Here is a 15135-nt window from a genome sequence, read left to right as displayed (position 1 = left end):
ATGATACCCGGATGGAAGCAGGGGAAGATCTTCAACCCATATTCCTCCGTGACAAAGATCGTAAGACACACATGGGGACATCTCTCAAGCCAGACGACCGAGAGGCGATCGGTAAGACGTTAACAAAAAATGTTGACCTTTTTGCTTGGACCGCCGCAGACATGCCAGGGGTAAGATCAGATGTTATCACCCATCGGTTATCTGTCTATAAAGAAGCCAGGCCGATCGCTCAAAAGAAAAGGAAACTAGGTGAAGAGCGACGTAAAGCCGCATGGGAGGAAACAGACAAGCTAGTTCAAGCTGGTTTTATTCAAAAGGCCCACTACACAACGTGGTTAGCCAATGTGGTGATGGTAAAAAAGGCGAATGGAAAATGGAGAATGTGTGTAGATTATACAGACCTTAACAAAGCATGCCCAAAGGACTCGTATCCCTTACCTACAATCGACCGACTGGTCGACGGTGCAGCCGGTCATCAAATCCTCAGTTTCCTTGATGCTTATTCGGATTATAACCAAATACAAATGTACCACCGTGATCGAGAGAAAATCGCGTTTAGAACGGATTCTGATAATTTTTTCTATGAAGTCATGCCGTTCGGTCTCAAGAATGCCGGAGTCACGTACCAGTGACTTATGGATCACGTATTCCACAACATGATCGGTCGGAACGTGGAGGTATATGTTGACGACATCGTCGTCAAATCAGATTCTTGCGAACAACATATTTCTGACTTAAAAGAAGTTTTCCAAGCCTTGCGTCAATACCGCATGCGTTTGAACCCGGAAAAGTGCGCGTTCGGCGTGGAAGGTGGGAAGTTCTTAGGCTTCATGCTCACCCATCGAGGCATAGAGGCTAATCCAGAAAAATGCAAGGCAATCACTGAAATGAGAAGTCTCAACGGACTCAAAGAGATTCAGAGACTAGTCGGTCGTCTTACATCGTTATCTCGGTTCGTACCTAAGCTTGCCGAACGAACAAGACCCATTATAAAACTTTTGAAGAAAACGACTAAGTTTGAATGGACAGATGAATGCGAACAAAATTTCCAACAGCTAAAAACATTTCTGTCATCCCCACCGGTCATCCAGAAACCGAACGCACGAGAACCCATTGTGGTCTACCTCGCTGTCTCCAATGAAGCAGTGAGTTCCGTTCTAGTACAAGAAATTGAAGCGGAAGAACGACCGGTATATTTCGTCAGCCGAGTCTTACACGACACGGAGACCCGATACCAAATGGTCGAAAAAGTTGCCTTAGCTTTAGTCATTACCGCACGACGGATGCAGATGTACTTCCAGAATCACAAGGTTATAGTTAAGACTAACTATCCCATTATGAAGATTCTCACCAAGCCTGACCTGGCCGGACGAATGATAGGTTGGGCAGTCGAACTGTCAGAATTCCATATCGAATACCAACCCAGGGGGGCCATCAAGTCCCAAGCCCTTGCTGACTTCACAGCAGAAATCACTCCCTATCCGACCGAAGAAACTCCCAGATGGACATTATACGTAGATGGGTCATCGAACAGTCGTTCGTCCGGGACAGGAGTTGTACTTGAAGGACCAGGAGAGATTGTTATCGAACAAGCCATGAAGTTTGAATTTAAAACTTCCAATAATCAGGCCAAATATGAAGCTATAATCGCAGGTATACATCTGGCGATCGAGTTAGAGATAACAAATATAATTTGTAAGAGCGACTCCCGTCTAGTCGTCGGACAACTCACAGGGGAGTATGAGGTAAGAGAAACATTACTCCAGCAGTATTTTCATTTTGTGAAAAATCTTCTAAACAGGTTCAAAGAAATCTCATTCCAACACGTACGGAGGGAAAATAACACTAGGGCGGACGCTCTATCAAGATTAGCTACCTTAAAAAAGAAAGGTATCCACCGGTCGACCATACACGTGACCCTCGCTAAACCAAGTGTTGGTACCGAAGAATGCATGGCGACCGACACTCAACCCAATTGGATGACTCCCATAAAACAATATCTGACTGATGGTGTATGCGATCCACACTTGGAGAAGACAATGAAACTACAAGCCGCCCGATACATACTAATTGGCCAAGATCTCTATAGGAGAGGGTACTCCCGTCCCCTCCTAAAATGCCTTAGTCCAGAACAGGTCACCTATGTAATGACTGAGTTACACGAGGGGATATGCGGAACCCATTCAGGAGCACGGACTATGTCCGCCAAAATTTTAAGAGCTGGATACTACTGGCCGACCGTACAGAGAGACTGCACCGAATATGTTCAAAAGTGTGTGAAGTGTCAGGAGTTGGGCACCTTGTCGCACCAAAAACCAGAACACCTGCACTACATCCTATCCCCCTGGCCATTTGTGAAGTGGGGAATGGATATTATCGGACCTTTCACACCCGGAAAAGGACAATGCAAGTTCGTATTGGTTGGCATAGATTTTTTTACCAAATGGATTGAGGCCGAACCATTAACAGCCATCACCGCCCGTAACGTACAAAGCTTTGTATGGAAAACATTGTCTGCAGGTTCGGCCTACCTCAGATCATTATCACAGATAACGGTCGACAATTCACCGACCGAGGGCTAGCTGAATTCTATGAGAAACTCCACATCAGACACATCACAAGTTCGGTCGAACACCCTCAAACCAACGGTCAGGCGAAAGCCGCCAACAAAGTTATTCTCAATGAATTGAAGAAGAGACTCAGCCCGTCCAAGGGAAATTGGACTGAAGAATTGTTAGAAGTTCTATGGGCCTATCGTTGTACCCCCCAGTCAACGACTCAGGAAACGCCTTACAGCCTGACGTACGGCACAAAAGCCATGATTCCGGTCGAGATCGGCGAACCTTCACTACGCCGACAGACATTAGACTTAGATTTGAACAAAGAAAGTCTACTAGTCGGCCTTGACCTGATCAATGAATTAAGAGACAAATGCAGGATAAGAGAAGAAGCATGCAAAATACGGGCAGCGCAAAGATATAACTCGAAAGTGAAACCACGAAACTATCAGAAGGGAGATTTAGTTTGGCGCATGCGTAGCGACGCTCGGAAGGACGGCGGAAAGTTTTCAAGTAACTGGGAAGGACCATTCCGCATTTCCGACACAGCAACAGGAGGAGCATATTACTTAGAATATTTGTCAGGAAAATTTATACCGAGAACGTGGAATGCCACGCATCTCAAATTCTATTACAGTTGATGAATGAACTCAGTGCACTATTTCCTCGCTCGGTTGTTTTATCCCTAAGGAGGGTTTTCTACCAAGAAGGTTTTAACGAGACACTTTAAATTACCAACTTTGGTCAGAAATTAACAATTATTAGTTATTAATTAACCGTTCGTTCGGTCGGAACATGTAACTAAGGTTATCTGAATTATAACTTAAAAAGTTATCTGAATCAATTAACCGTTCGTTCGGTCGGAACATGTAATTAAGGTTATCTGAATTATAACTTAAAAAGTTATCTGAATCAATTAACCGTTCGTTCGGTCGGAACATATAACTAAGGTTATCTGAATTATAACTTAAAAAGTTATCTGAATCAATTAACCGTTCGGTCGGAACATGTAACTAAGGTTATCTGAATTATAACAAACGTTATTTGATTCAATTAATCGTTCGTTCGGCCGGAACATATAACTAGGATTATCTGAATTATAATTTAAACATTATCTGAATCAATCAGTCGAAACATGTAACTAGGGTTATCTGAATTTTAACAAACGTTATTCGAATCAATTAAGCGTTCGTTTGATAGGAATATATAACTAAGGTTGAGTTATAACTCAAACGTTATCTACCAACTTTAGCCAAAAATTAATAATTCAATTATTAATTAACATTTCGTTCGGTCAGAACATATGACTAGTTATACATACTATAACGGACGTTATTTATCAAATTTTCGGTCAGAAATCAATAATCCGCTATTAAGAAACCGTTCGTTATACATATACTATTTACCTAACGACAGAAACATTTTTTTAACATAAATCCGTACTAACATTAACAATACGAAACGATGGTCAAACAATAAAAGATGTTCAAACGAACTTGTCCTTTGCCCACATCCCGGGTCCAGGTAATAATATATTCAAACAATGTTAATAGTGTCAGGATTGGTAGACTCCTCCGGTCGTACAACACCATCTCCCTGAGACGCCTCAGCCATTGGATCAGCAGTTTGTTCATTCTCTTCGGCCTCTTCGTCCTCGAGTGGCATCAGCTGACCATCTACGACGTCCATATTTGAATCATATCGCTCGTCGTCATCCGGCACCCCGTGGAAAAAGGCGACCTGCCGAACCCCCTGCCTGAAGGACTGCTCGTTGATACTCAACATAAACCCTTGAAGTTGTTCAATTTGAGCAGTCAGCGATTCCTTCTCCGCAGCCAGTCTTTCCTGCTCCTTAATGGCATCCGCTCGCCCGGCCACTACTTCATTTAGAGTAATCTTTAAAGCCTCTTGCTCTTTCCTGGCCAATTGAGCATCAGTCCGGGCCTCATCCACGACCTTCAAAGCATCCTTCAGTGAGACAGTCGGTTCACTAAGCTGAGACTTCAATTTAGGAATCGATACCGTCTTCACTCTCCTTAACTCGTCCCCAAGGGCCCTGGTCGCCACGGCCGCACGACATTGTAGCTCGACCGTCTCTTCGACCATATCCAAAGTAGGAATATTGGCAAAAATTTCCTCATCCTCACGCAAGTCAAACTGCATTGTAGGGGCCACCCTGACGGATGACACCAACAAGCTAACAGGACTGCCCGACGAAGATTGAGCTTCCGTACGAGGCACTTTAGCAGGCCGCCCCCTCTTCTTACCTTGGGCAGGAGCAGGAACAGCCTCCACCGGAACGACCTCCTGCTTGGTCGAACGCGGGACAATCCCAGCGATGGTGGCTATCTTACTCTTATTAGCCTGCATTTTCAAACTATTCATGTACTTTTTCAAACTTGGATCCATGCTCACAACAATATATGCAAAATAAACACAAAGGTAAGAAACAAATACGCTGTTAATCGAACGACCACAAGAAGAAGGTGCTCACCATTTAGGTCCGCCCACTGCTTGGACGACCCATAAAGGGCTATCAGTTCCCGCGTAGGAAGTCTACACGGTAGTTGATTCACAACCATCAAAATTTCTTGGTCGATGGGAGACAAAGATTCCCAAAACCGATGGTCAAGGGAGGTAGGATTCTCCGTCCAATGGAATGGAAATTTTGTGCTCCCATCGGCGTTATAGAATAGATCCTGGCCGTCCGGTTCGACAAACACTTTAAAAAAGTAGTCCTTAAAGTTCTTATAAGAAGTAGTAAAAGCAGCAAAACGTACATTCCCCGGACGACTAGACAACGACAACCAACCTACTGGGGTACTCGGGTAAGTGTTGTAATAATACAAAAATGATTCGGTGGTCGGCGTAAGGCCAAATATCTGACAAATAACTCGAAAGGCTTGTAAAATGGCCCATGAGTTAGGGTGCAATTGTGTCGGTGCGACGTTGAGAATCCGAAGGATACTCATGGTAAAATCATCAAAAGGTAAACTTACATGCAAATGGGAAAACAAAGTGCTATACACAAAGAAAAAGTCGTGCGGAGCATTCTCCCGGCCGTGACACACACGGTCGGTTATACCACATATATCGACATATAGCGCCTCGGCCGGACAATCTGGTGTTAGAAAGTTTTTATGGGCAGCAAGAAATTCATCTAATTTATCAGAGGACTTTATTTTACTGGGAATTCGAAGGACGGCAGGATCGACCCAATCGTAACTTGGGTCGTCCGATGCCTGACTCGCATCGCGAGTCAAAGACGAACCTACAACACTCGAAGACCCCTCAGAGGAAGGCATGACTAACCTTGAATGAAGAAGAGGACACCGGCAACAAACTCAGCACTTGGCAAACGAAACAAGCAATGCGAAACTCAGAGCAAGAGAAACGGAAAAACCCTCAACTTTGCAAATGACGCGCTATTTATAGGCAAAGAGGTGGGAAGCAAAACCCCTACATTCGTCTAGCATCGTTAGATCGAATCTAATCTAACGATCAAACACACTTGGCATATGAAACGACACATAATCCTCATCGTTCAATCCATCTAGATGTGACAGCATCCCCAAACGGCAGCTCTGCCATGCGTCACATCTTTGCCACGCATTTAATGGTGTCAGCTATCAAGCATTGTCTCGAAAACCCCCTGCGTCTTATACGACTCTTCGTCCTTCCACGACCTCGAGCCTGGGGGGCAAGTGTATCGGTCGACACCGGACGACCGAGTGGTTCGAATTTAATTATTTAATTAAGCGAGGAACATGGTTACACGTGGAATTAACGGTTACAATTCCCGCTGAGCAGCAAACACACGTGAGCACTCCCTGGATTTTCGGGAACACCCCCTAGATCCCAGGAAACCATCTAACACGACCCAGGGACCACAAAACACGTCGCGAGCCATCAACCGCTTGGCCCCATTGGCCCAAGCCCAGGTGAACTTACAAAAGGGAAGGGAAAAAGGAAAAAAGGTACGTTTTTCATACCATCAAGAGTTCTCACTTGAAAAGATCGCTGACTTGAGCGTCGGAGCACAATCGCAGGTACCCCGCCGGCCGACCGAGGCACGCGAGGAAGTAGGAGACTTGAAGAATAGGACAACCGAAAGTGAAGTAGACACCTTGTATCGACGTGGATCAACATTACTCAGTCCCCAATATCCATACAGCTACAAATGCAATAAATGCAAGCTCCAATTTATTTAAAATCTCATCGAAGGAGTCGTTTAATTCTCTTTTGAACTTTTCAAAAAGTATAAATATTGTACCGCCCTGGTAGTCGGAAGTAATGACGTGGCATCAAGCTATTGTATAGGCGTGTTGAGAGGACGCCAGGTTGGCAGAAGGGAAGGAGATCGGGGGGCTCGTGTAGTCGCCAGTTATTAAGTTGGCGTGCTCCGATCTCCAGCACACCAGAACCGGCGGTCACCAAGTTGAGGACGAAGTTGCCAGATATGAACTCAGGCGACCAAGTGATTAGAGATCGCCGGAGCAAGCACATCGCCGAAGATGAAGGTGGTACAGATTATGAAGGCGGCCGGCGAGACCACAGGGAAGGTGTATAAGAAGGCACCCTAACTCGCCAATCCCAGTAGAGATCGCACTCCAGGACAACGATGCACTGGGCAATACCATGCATAAGTAACTTAGCCAAATGAGAGTTAGAAGCAGCGCCCAAGTCAAGGAGGCTCTAGATGATGGCACGTGTACAGTTGGATGTGAGCCACATGTCCAGGTCTGTAACTGCCAGGAGAGAGAAAGTGGCCAGGTATATAAGGGTTTCCCAACGAACTTTTGAGGTACGCACGTTCAGATTGTCTTCTTTACGCTTGCGAGTTTCTAGAGTATACTGTGAGAGAGAACATTGCACGGCTCTTTGAGAGTTCTTGAGTGTTGTTCCTAGTATTTGGTGGTTCGGTCACTGACTTGGGCGTTGGAGTGCGATCGGCCGCAGCGGCACCGCTCTGTTCTTTTGCAGGTTCTTGAGGTGGATCTTGGCGGAGGACGGAGGTTGAAGCGGTGCACACGTCGATCCAAGTTTGACGAGGCAAGTTCCAACGTTTTGGTCAACAGGCAGGATCAAATATATTGAATGAATCGATAATTAACCTAGCCTTCAAATTTATAAAACATGTATAAATATAGAAACAAAATAAAAATAAAATAAAAATGGAGAAGATGAAGGATATAATAATAAAAAAACAATTGAAAAGTTACATGACAAAATTTTACGTTTTCTTATGAGTAAACCAACTTCATTTTTATCTTATTATTTTCATCTTCATTTTAAAAAATCAATGCAAAGGTATTTTTCTAAAATTGGAAAATGAATCCTCAATCTGTTTTTGCTGAAAAACATGTCAAAAAATTTGTTAGGGCACTTTTAATAATGACCAAGTATTATTTGTAAGAGAAGGAGAAGAAGATAAGAGAAAGCGAAAAACGAGAAACGAGAAACACGTTCAATACGAATTTCTTTTTAAAATTCGCGTAAAAAGAAAACAGTTGTTTAATTATTCTTGTACCTTCTTTTGGCTACCTATTATTGCATTAATTTACCTATTTGAATCCGTAGCATTTTTTTTGTAACAGAATCCAAAAGCATTTATTATATTTATAGGATAGTGATGCATATACGACCGTTATAACTTTATCTTATTTTAGATTGGAAATGTTCCATCAAATACAAATATCCATTGCAAAAAATGAAGAAACCTTTCATGACTAATCACTAATGAACACAAATCCAGTTATAGCTTCACAATATAAGGTTAAAATTACAATAATTAAGAAACGAATTGTATAAATGTCTCAAAAGCTCCAAATTAATCAAATTCTTCACAATGCACCATCGTATTTCTGTATAGAATTAACAGTTCAGTGATTAAACTAGAGTTTCAATTCCTATTTCTATGTAAAATGTTGAATGCAGAAGAACAATTTGGTCAAACTAGTAATAATTTAGAAAAAGATACAACTAACACAATTATAACACTGAAACTTGGTGATTCTAAGAACAGGTTCTGGTCTCAATAATTGAAGATGAACCAATATATATGTGTATATATATATATGTATATATATATGTATATATATATATATATTTTACATATTTTTGTTTCTCAAACTTTATTACATACACTTTTTTACATAATCTTTTTTCATTGTATTAAATACACATTTTCTTTTTCTTTTTAGACAAAATATAAAACTTAAAGGGGACTCGAAAAGTGTTTTTTTATACTCTTGTATTCTTTTTTTATCCATCTTTATATTCTTAATTGGAATAATATAAATTAGTTTTTCAGATCACTACCATAAATATAATTATTAGCAAAATTGATAAAAGATCTTTCATGAAACCTAGGATAGTATAATAATCGTTTAGATATTATCCAATTATGATTTATTATATATGATTAATTAATGACTTATTTTTTTCTAATATAAAACTCGTGTTATACAACGTTTTCTATGATATGAAATTTAGTATAAAACTAAAAAGAAATTGGAAGACTAGATCAAATCCATATAAAAAAATTCAAAATTAACCTAAGCAACTATATTAAAAGTTTAAAAAAATGAAAAATAAAAAATAAGAAGACAAGGAAAGAATCTTCTCATATCTCAAAGACAACATAGAGAAAATTCCAAAATACCCTAGTTTATGTTCAACAGTGCTAATTAATGGCTTTTATTTGATAATTTGTATAATAATTATGTTAAAAGTCACATTGAAACGTGATTTTCTTGTTGATAAACCTTGTATTTTTTTTAATACTAACAGTGAATAGCTATTCAACTCTAATTGTAATAAGAATTAAGATAAGAAAATATGCTCGTCTTTTCAAGGGTGTGAAAGAGATTTAATTTATTCAAAATTATAACAAAAAACTAAAGTGTAGTTATAAAATTGAAACAATTACTGGGTTTTCAAAGCTAAATTTATTTTAAAAGCGATCTCGTTCTTCTTTTATCACAGAACCCATTTAAAAATAATTCTGCACCAGTTCAAACCAATTACTATGAACAAAAAGAACTTCAGTTCAAGTCAGATTTATATTATGTAAAGGCTTGAATTAAAAATTAGTTTATAGCAAATGGAATTTGTCTAAACCCTAATCTAACTGGGGAAGAACAACAAAACTGATTTAGTAGTTTCAGAATTCAATGCATTCAATTTGGTTGAAATTAGATTTGGAGATTGAGTTGAGTTTATCCAAATCAAACACAAACTTGTTTGTAGCACATATACAGAACAGATTGAATGGGGGTAAGAATTAAGTATCAGTGAAAAGCAGTTATAAAAATCAAGAATGAGAAGATAAGAAAATTGGAAAGCATAACTAACACGTAAGCACTTGAAATTACCAATGCACCAAAGCCATTATGATTTTACCATCATACTAATAATGATGAAACAATCTTTGTGTAAGTGCGAGAAACAATTCAAGAATAAAACCCCACAAACCCATAATCTTTCTTGCACATTTAAATGAGACATAACAGAAACTCCATAAGCATGTTTTTCTTCGTTATTAGAAGCATTATATATGGGCGTTAAAAATGTGGCACGCGCGTTACTTCAATCAACTATGAATCAGCAATGGCTAAACAGAGTCTAATTAATTTTACTTATAACAATAATCTAATGAAACGAAAGTAAGATAATTAGATAAACATGAAGATTTGTTCAGCAGAGGGAGTAGTAATAAAACAGAGGAAACAAAAGAAATGGTTGAAATGAAAAGCATGTATTTTGCATGAGAACGCATACATCAAGAGGATGACATACATACAAGTTGCATGCATCAGAAAATTTTCCTTTTCCATCTGTCTCAGATTAAAAAAGAGGAAAAAAGAAAAAAAAGAAAGAGTGATGGAGGGAGAAATTTCTCTCCCCGATTTCGTTTTGTCTCGAGAGGAACAAAACGAGGGAGAGCGAATGGGATCGTTCCACGTGTCCTAAAGGACTCTCCCAGTGGTTTTTTTTTTTTGCGTTAGATCACAAGTGCAAGAAACGGGCGAGTTGGGTGGGGTTCACCACGCCGGGGAGCTGGGTCCCACCACCCTTCAACAAACTCGCCACTTCGGCGTACCTTTCCCGCTCCTCCTCCGTCCTCTGGCACGGCGCGGCCGCCGTGGGTTCTGCTTCCTCGTCGCCGTCCTCCGTCGACTTTCCTTTGGGTGGGGCCCACGGCTGGCCTAGTAGGGTCCCCTTGGTGAGGAACTCGTGGGCCAGGTAGCCCGCTAAGAGTTGGTTGGAGGGCTTGGGCTCCTCGAAGGCGGCTTTGCTGGTGGCGGTGATCGGCTCGACGGGCCTATCGGGCTTGAGTATTTTGGTGGTGGGTGGTGGGGGTATGGGCTTGGGCCTGTCAAATGGGTCATCTCTCTCTTTGCGCTTATTGGTAGGTGTCAACACACGACGAGGGGGGAGACGCATCGTTTTGGTATTCATGGCTCTCTATCCGCATGCCACGTCACTACCAAACCACCCTCGAAACAAAACTGACACAAATAGTTTTGTTTTCAAATAATGAAAAAGAACGGTAATTATGTTATCTATCTTCGGGTGAAAAGTGAGGGGTAAAATGGTAAATACGGAAACTAGAGGGGTAAAAGGGTAAATTGACACGAAACGGATGGGGCACGCTATGGTGAAGACGATGTGATGGGAGAGAGAGAGGGAGGACAGAAACTTGTGGCCGGAATCTGGCAATTATCAAAGATTTAATAAAAACAAAATAAGAGATGAGGTAGAGAGAGAATAGAGAAGAAGAGAGAGAAAGAGAATAGAGATAGAGAGAGAGATTGTAAGAGAAAAGTGTGAGAAGAAGAGAATGCGCTGCGCGGAAGGGACCTCGTTATTTATAGGGATGCTTCTCTCTAATTGCCCTTCTGAACTTCCGCTTATTACTAAACTGCCACATTTTGACCTAAATTACTCAATTACCCTCCCGTTTTATTATTATCTGCCCAAAGTGAAGATGAAAATTTTCCCCCTTTTAAGCTTTTCATGGCGCCGAGGATTGGTTCAGATTGCATTTGCTCTCCCTTCCGCCGCGGCGGCGGCGGACGGCGATTGGTTCAACGGAAGGAGGGTGACTAATTGTTTTGTTATTTTATTAATTTTTTGTTAATTGATGAATTGTTAGAATGGTTTGATTGATTGGTTGGGTCCGGGTCTCAAGAATGTAATTGCTATTCAATTGAATTGCATGAGACACGAGAAGGTAAAGAGTTTTCTCATTTGAAATTACTTGTTTTGCTCACTCACTGATTGATTTTGCAGTAAAACCAACCGTTCTGGATTCAAGTTTTATTCGTTTGAATGTTTAGATTAAAAAAAAAAATCGTTCACCACTAGTGATGAGGAGAAGATAAACCTCTCTGGTTGGTTGGATTTCGTGCTACTCTGTGCAGAAGATGCATGCTGAGTGACATATGAATAATAGGGTCTGGAAAATGAATTCCCTCAAAATATTGCTTCAGACAGATAATCGAGAAGTTATCATATCACGTCTATTAACCTTGTTTGGTGAAGCGTATAATCTATCTTACTTGAACAACCCTAGTTTTATTTCGGTGACTATCTTATAAAACCCTTCTTTCTGTTGATTAGATAGAATGTTGGAAATGCAGAGAGATCTGTATTCATTATCACACTTAGGTTCAAATAAAACTGGACAAATTTTGACTGATTTAAACCTTCAAAATTTTGTTGTGGCAGTTTTCAGTTCGGGAGGCATGCAGATTATTTTGATTTTTTATTACATACAGGTCATTTTGATCTGTTTATATACTGCCCCGCACAGGAATTCGGCTTCTTTACTTGTCAGTTGTCTCTTGTTATGATGGCTGGTGGAGTCATTTCTTAGCACTATTTTCTGTTGTGTTAGTTTTTTATTTTTCAGATGAATAGTGAAACTTATGTACTCTTATTCAAAGGTGGGATCTGGAACTGTAGAACCTAGAGCATGGAACTCAAGGACTTGGCATAATTTTATCCCTTCTGCAGGTAATGACCATAGACCAGCACTTCCTGGTTCATCCACTATCATGGCACGCAGAATATTCAGCAAATAGCATACTGAATCACAGATAGTCACTTCTGTTCTATCTTTTCTCCTCTCTCAGAATTTAAGGGAACTGGTAATTGAGTTTTGGGGGCTATTATCCTGTGATTTAATCCCAGAGTTTGCCACGAGACTGTTAGTAACTAATGTCATGAACTTCCATAAGTGTTTTATTATTTTTTTTAGTTTAAATCCTTGGATTTCAGGCAAAGGCTGGTGGATATGATTGTTTCCCATGAAGCTGATGAATTTAAAGTAGCAGATAATTTGGTGATGATGCAAAGGTTTATCTAAATTGGTTGGCTGCACTGTTTCGGACTATGTATCATGCCCAAAGTTCAGATGCTGGAGAGATTTTGCTTTTATGCTGATCAAACTCTGAAACTTTTATTCAGCGGGTATGATTTTTATATGTTACCCTGTTTCACTTTCCTGCAATAGGTTATCTATGTATAAATTTCTGTTTTATTAAAAGAAATCCTGTTTTCTTGTTTTGCCATGTTAATCTGTCTTAGCGTAATATTCATTCTAAAGTACTTCTTTTTTAATTATAACTAATTTAAATATATATTTTAGTTTTGTTTACAATTTTACATTAAATAAATTAAAATAAAGTTTATCTAATAACTCTGAAATAAGCAAATCGTATGTTTGAATATAACTTTTAATCAACTATCTAAACACGTTTAAGTAAAATACTATTCAGCACTAGACGCGTAGCCATACAAATTTCGTTCACCCAAAAAACCCTTAGAAACTAAATTTAATGAAAATTCTAAAATAACATGATAAACATCTTTTAAACATAGTTTTCTTTCTGAAAGTAATCTAAATGCTTATTAAAACACAAATTAACATGTTGATGGTACGACTAGGATTAAAAAATAGAGCTTAAATATGAAGCATTACCTGTATGAGGCTTTTGACTTATGGTATATGATTTTGATAGTCAACTTCTTTAACCAGTATAGAATGCATAATTAGGTTGAAATGTTAATAAAATCCTAATTTGAGTTTATGTAAATAATGATAGACTCATGTTGTTTGATCAAAGTGATTAGAATTTGTTATTAATATTTTGGAAAGTGATCACTACTTACTCCTTCCTAATGGACAAAACAAATGTTAATAAGGTTATCCCTTTGATGAATCAGTTTTTTTAGTAAAATAATCACATCAAAGTTTAGATCTAATCTTTTATGCAAACCAATCTTGAATTATGCCATCAATAGTTCAAAACCTAATTTTCATAAATTTGTAGAGTTTATATTGTATTCAAATTTTGTTCCTATTATAGTTATTCTTTTTAAGACACTTCTAACTTCTTCTTTTTTGTTGAATCTTTTGTTGCTATTTACATTTATGTTTTTAATTTCTGTAATTATTTTTTCCAAAAAATATTAACTATTTGAAAATCCTTGAGAGATTGTATTATATTTTTTTAATGAAAAATAGTCGTTATAAATTCACCACTATATAGAAATAAAAAATGACAACAATTGTTTATTAGTAGAATTATTCATAATTAAACAGAAAAGACTACATTGTTGCATTAAAAAATATTAAGAAATCTCATGCATATATAAATATAATTAAATTAAACAAATAAAATTAGCAAATGATTAATTATATGTAATACTATATTATGATGTATGATTTTGTTAGGTTAATGACTAAGATGGTAAATAGAAAACTTTTACTATAAAGAGACAAGATACTAAATATGTTATTTTAAAAAAAATATAGTACACTACTAATATAGTAAATATGATAAACCAATTCCAATTATATTTTTGTTAATTTTTAAATTCAATTACGTTATAACATATATGTTAAAATTTGGACGAGTCGTATAATTTTGGTGATGATAATAAGTAATGTAAATTTTATGTGTACACTATGCATGTTATCGCATGAAGAACCAAACTATGGATGATATATGCATACATTCAACATCATAAGGATATACATGCATACTGCATAACAATTATATACATACACTGCAGAATGAAATCATTGAACATCTTCTACAAGCAACAGAAAAGCACATTCATACTTAAGGGACTGTTTGTTTGTGGTTTGTTATGCTGAAAAGATATATAAAAAAAAATACATACCAGAATTGTTACCTCAAAGTTAACTAACTCACGTGTTAGAAAAATGACACCTCAAAAGGGATAAAGGAACTTTTGTGAAATGAAAATATCTCAACTAAACTTCTTCAAGAAAAGAGATGTTAATCCCAGTGAAGGTGGAACAAACATCAAATTTATCAAAGTGCTGAAATTTTGTTAAACCGTTGGAGGATTTGTTCTTATATATAATTTGTAACATATTAAGTTAGACTAATTTATGATTCCAATCTTATTTATAATTTTCAAACTACTTTATTTATGAAAGTTAGGATAGTGAAAAATAATACTCATGATCTTAAATTTAATTTAATGGGAGTTTTAAAACATTACAACTAAGTGTTGTGACATGATCAACACATGA

General features: G+C 38.4%; 2 protein-coding genes and 1 long non-coding RNA gene across 3 annotated transcripts; 1 reads left to right on the top strand and 2 right to left on the bottom strand.

The window, feature by feature from the left end:
- Nucleotides 1-3989: 3989 nt before the first annotated feature.
- On the bottom strand, nucleotides 3990-5103 carry LOC137829955 (uncharacterized). Its single transcript, XM_068636996.1, has 2 exons — nucleotides 5053-5103; nucleotides 3990-4922 (listed from the first exon to the last, which is right to left on the bottom strand). Exons 1-2 carry the CDS (start codon nucleotides 5053-5055, stop codon nucleotides 4095-4097), a joined length of 831 nt encoding a protein of 276 aa, XP_068493097.1. The 5' UTR covers nucleotides 5056-5103; the 3' UTR covers nucleotides 3990-4094.
- A 5195-nt stretch (nucleotides 5104-10298) lies between these two features.
- On the bottom strand, nucleotides 10299-11163 carry LOC137829953 (uncharacterized). The gene has a single exon (XM_068636995.1). The coding sequence runs from the start codon at nucleotides 11019-11021 to the stop codon at nucleotides 10569-10571; it is 453 nt and encodes a 150-aa protein (XP_068493096.1). The 5' UTR covers nucleotides 11022-11163; the 3' UTR covers nucleotides 10299-10568.
- A 436-nt stretch (nucleotides 11164-11599) lies between these two features.
- LOC137829954 (uncharacterized) lies at nucleotides 11600-13144 on the top strand. Its single transcript, XR_011084118.1, has 3 exons — nucleotides 11600-12148; nucleotides 12294-12581; nucleotides 12846-13144. It is a non-coding gene; the product is annotated as an uncharacterized lncRNA (long non-coding RNA).
- Nucleotides 13145-15135: the final 1991 nt, after the last annotated feature.

Source organism: Phaseolus vulgaris, chromosome 7, assembly GCF_000499845.2.
Source record: "Phaseolus vulgaris cultivar G19833 chromosome 7, P. vulgaris v2.0, whole genome shotgun sequence".
In the NCBI taxonomy this organism is placed as follows: Eukaryota; Viridiplantae; Streptophyta; class Magnoliopsida; order Fabales; family Fabaceae; genus Phaseolus; species Phaseolus vulgaris.
This window is presented reverse-complemented; position numbering and strand designations above follow the sequence as displayed.

What these genes read in the sequence shown, in the direction of transcription:
- LOC137829953 (XM_068636995.1), bottom strand. Translation starts at nt 11,021, where the DNA reads ATGAATACCAAAACGATGCGTCTCCCCCCTCGTCGTGTGTTGACACCT.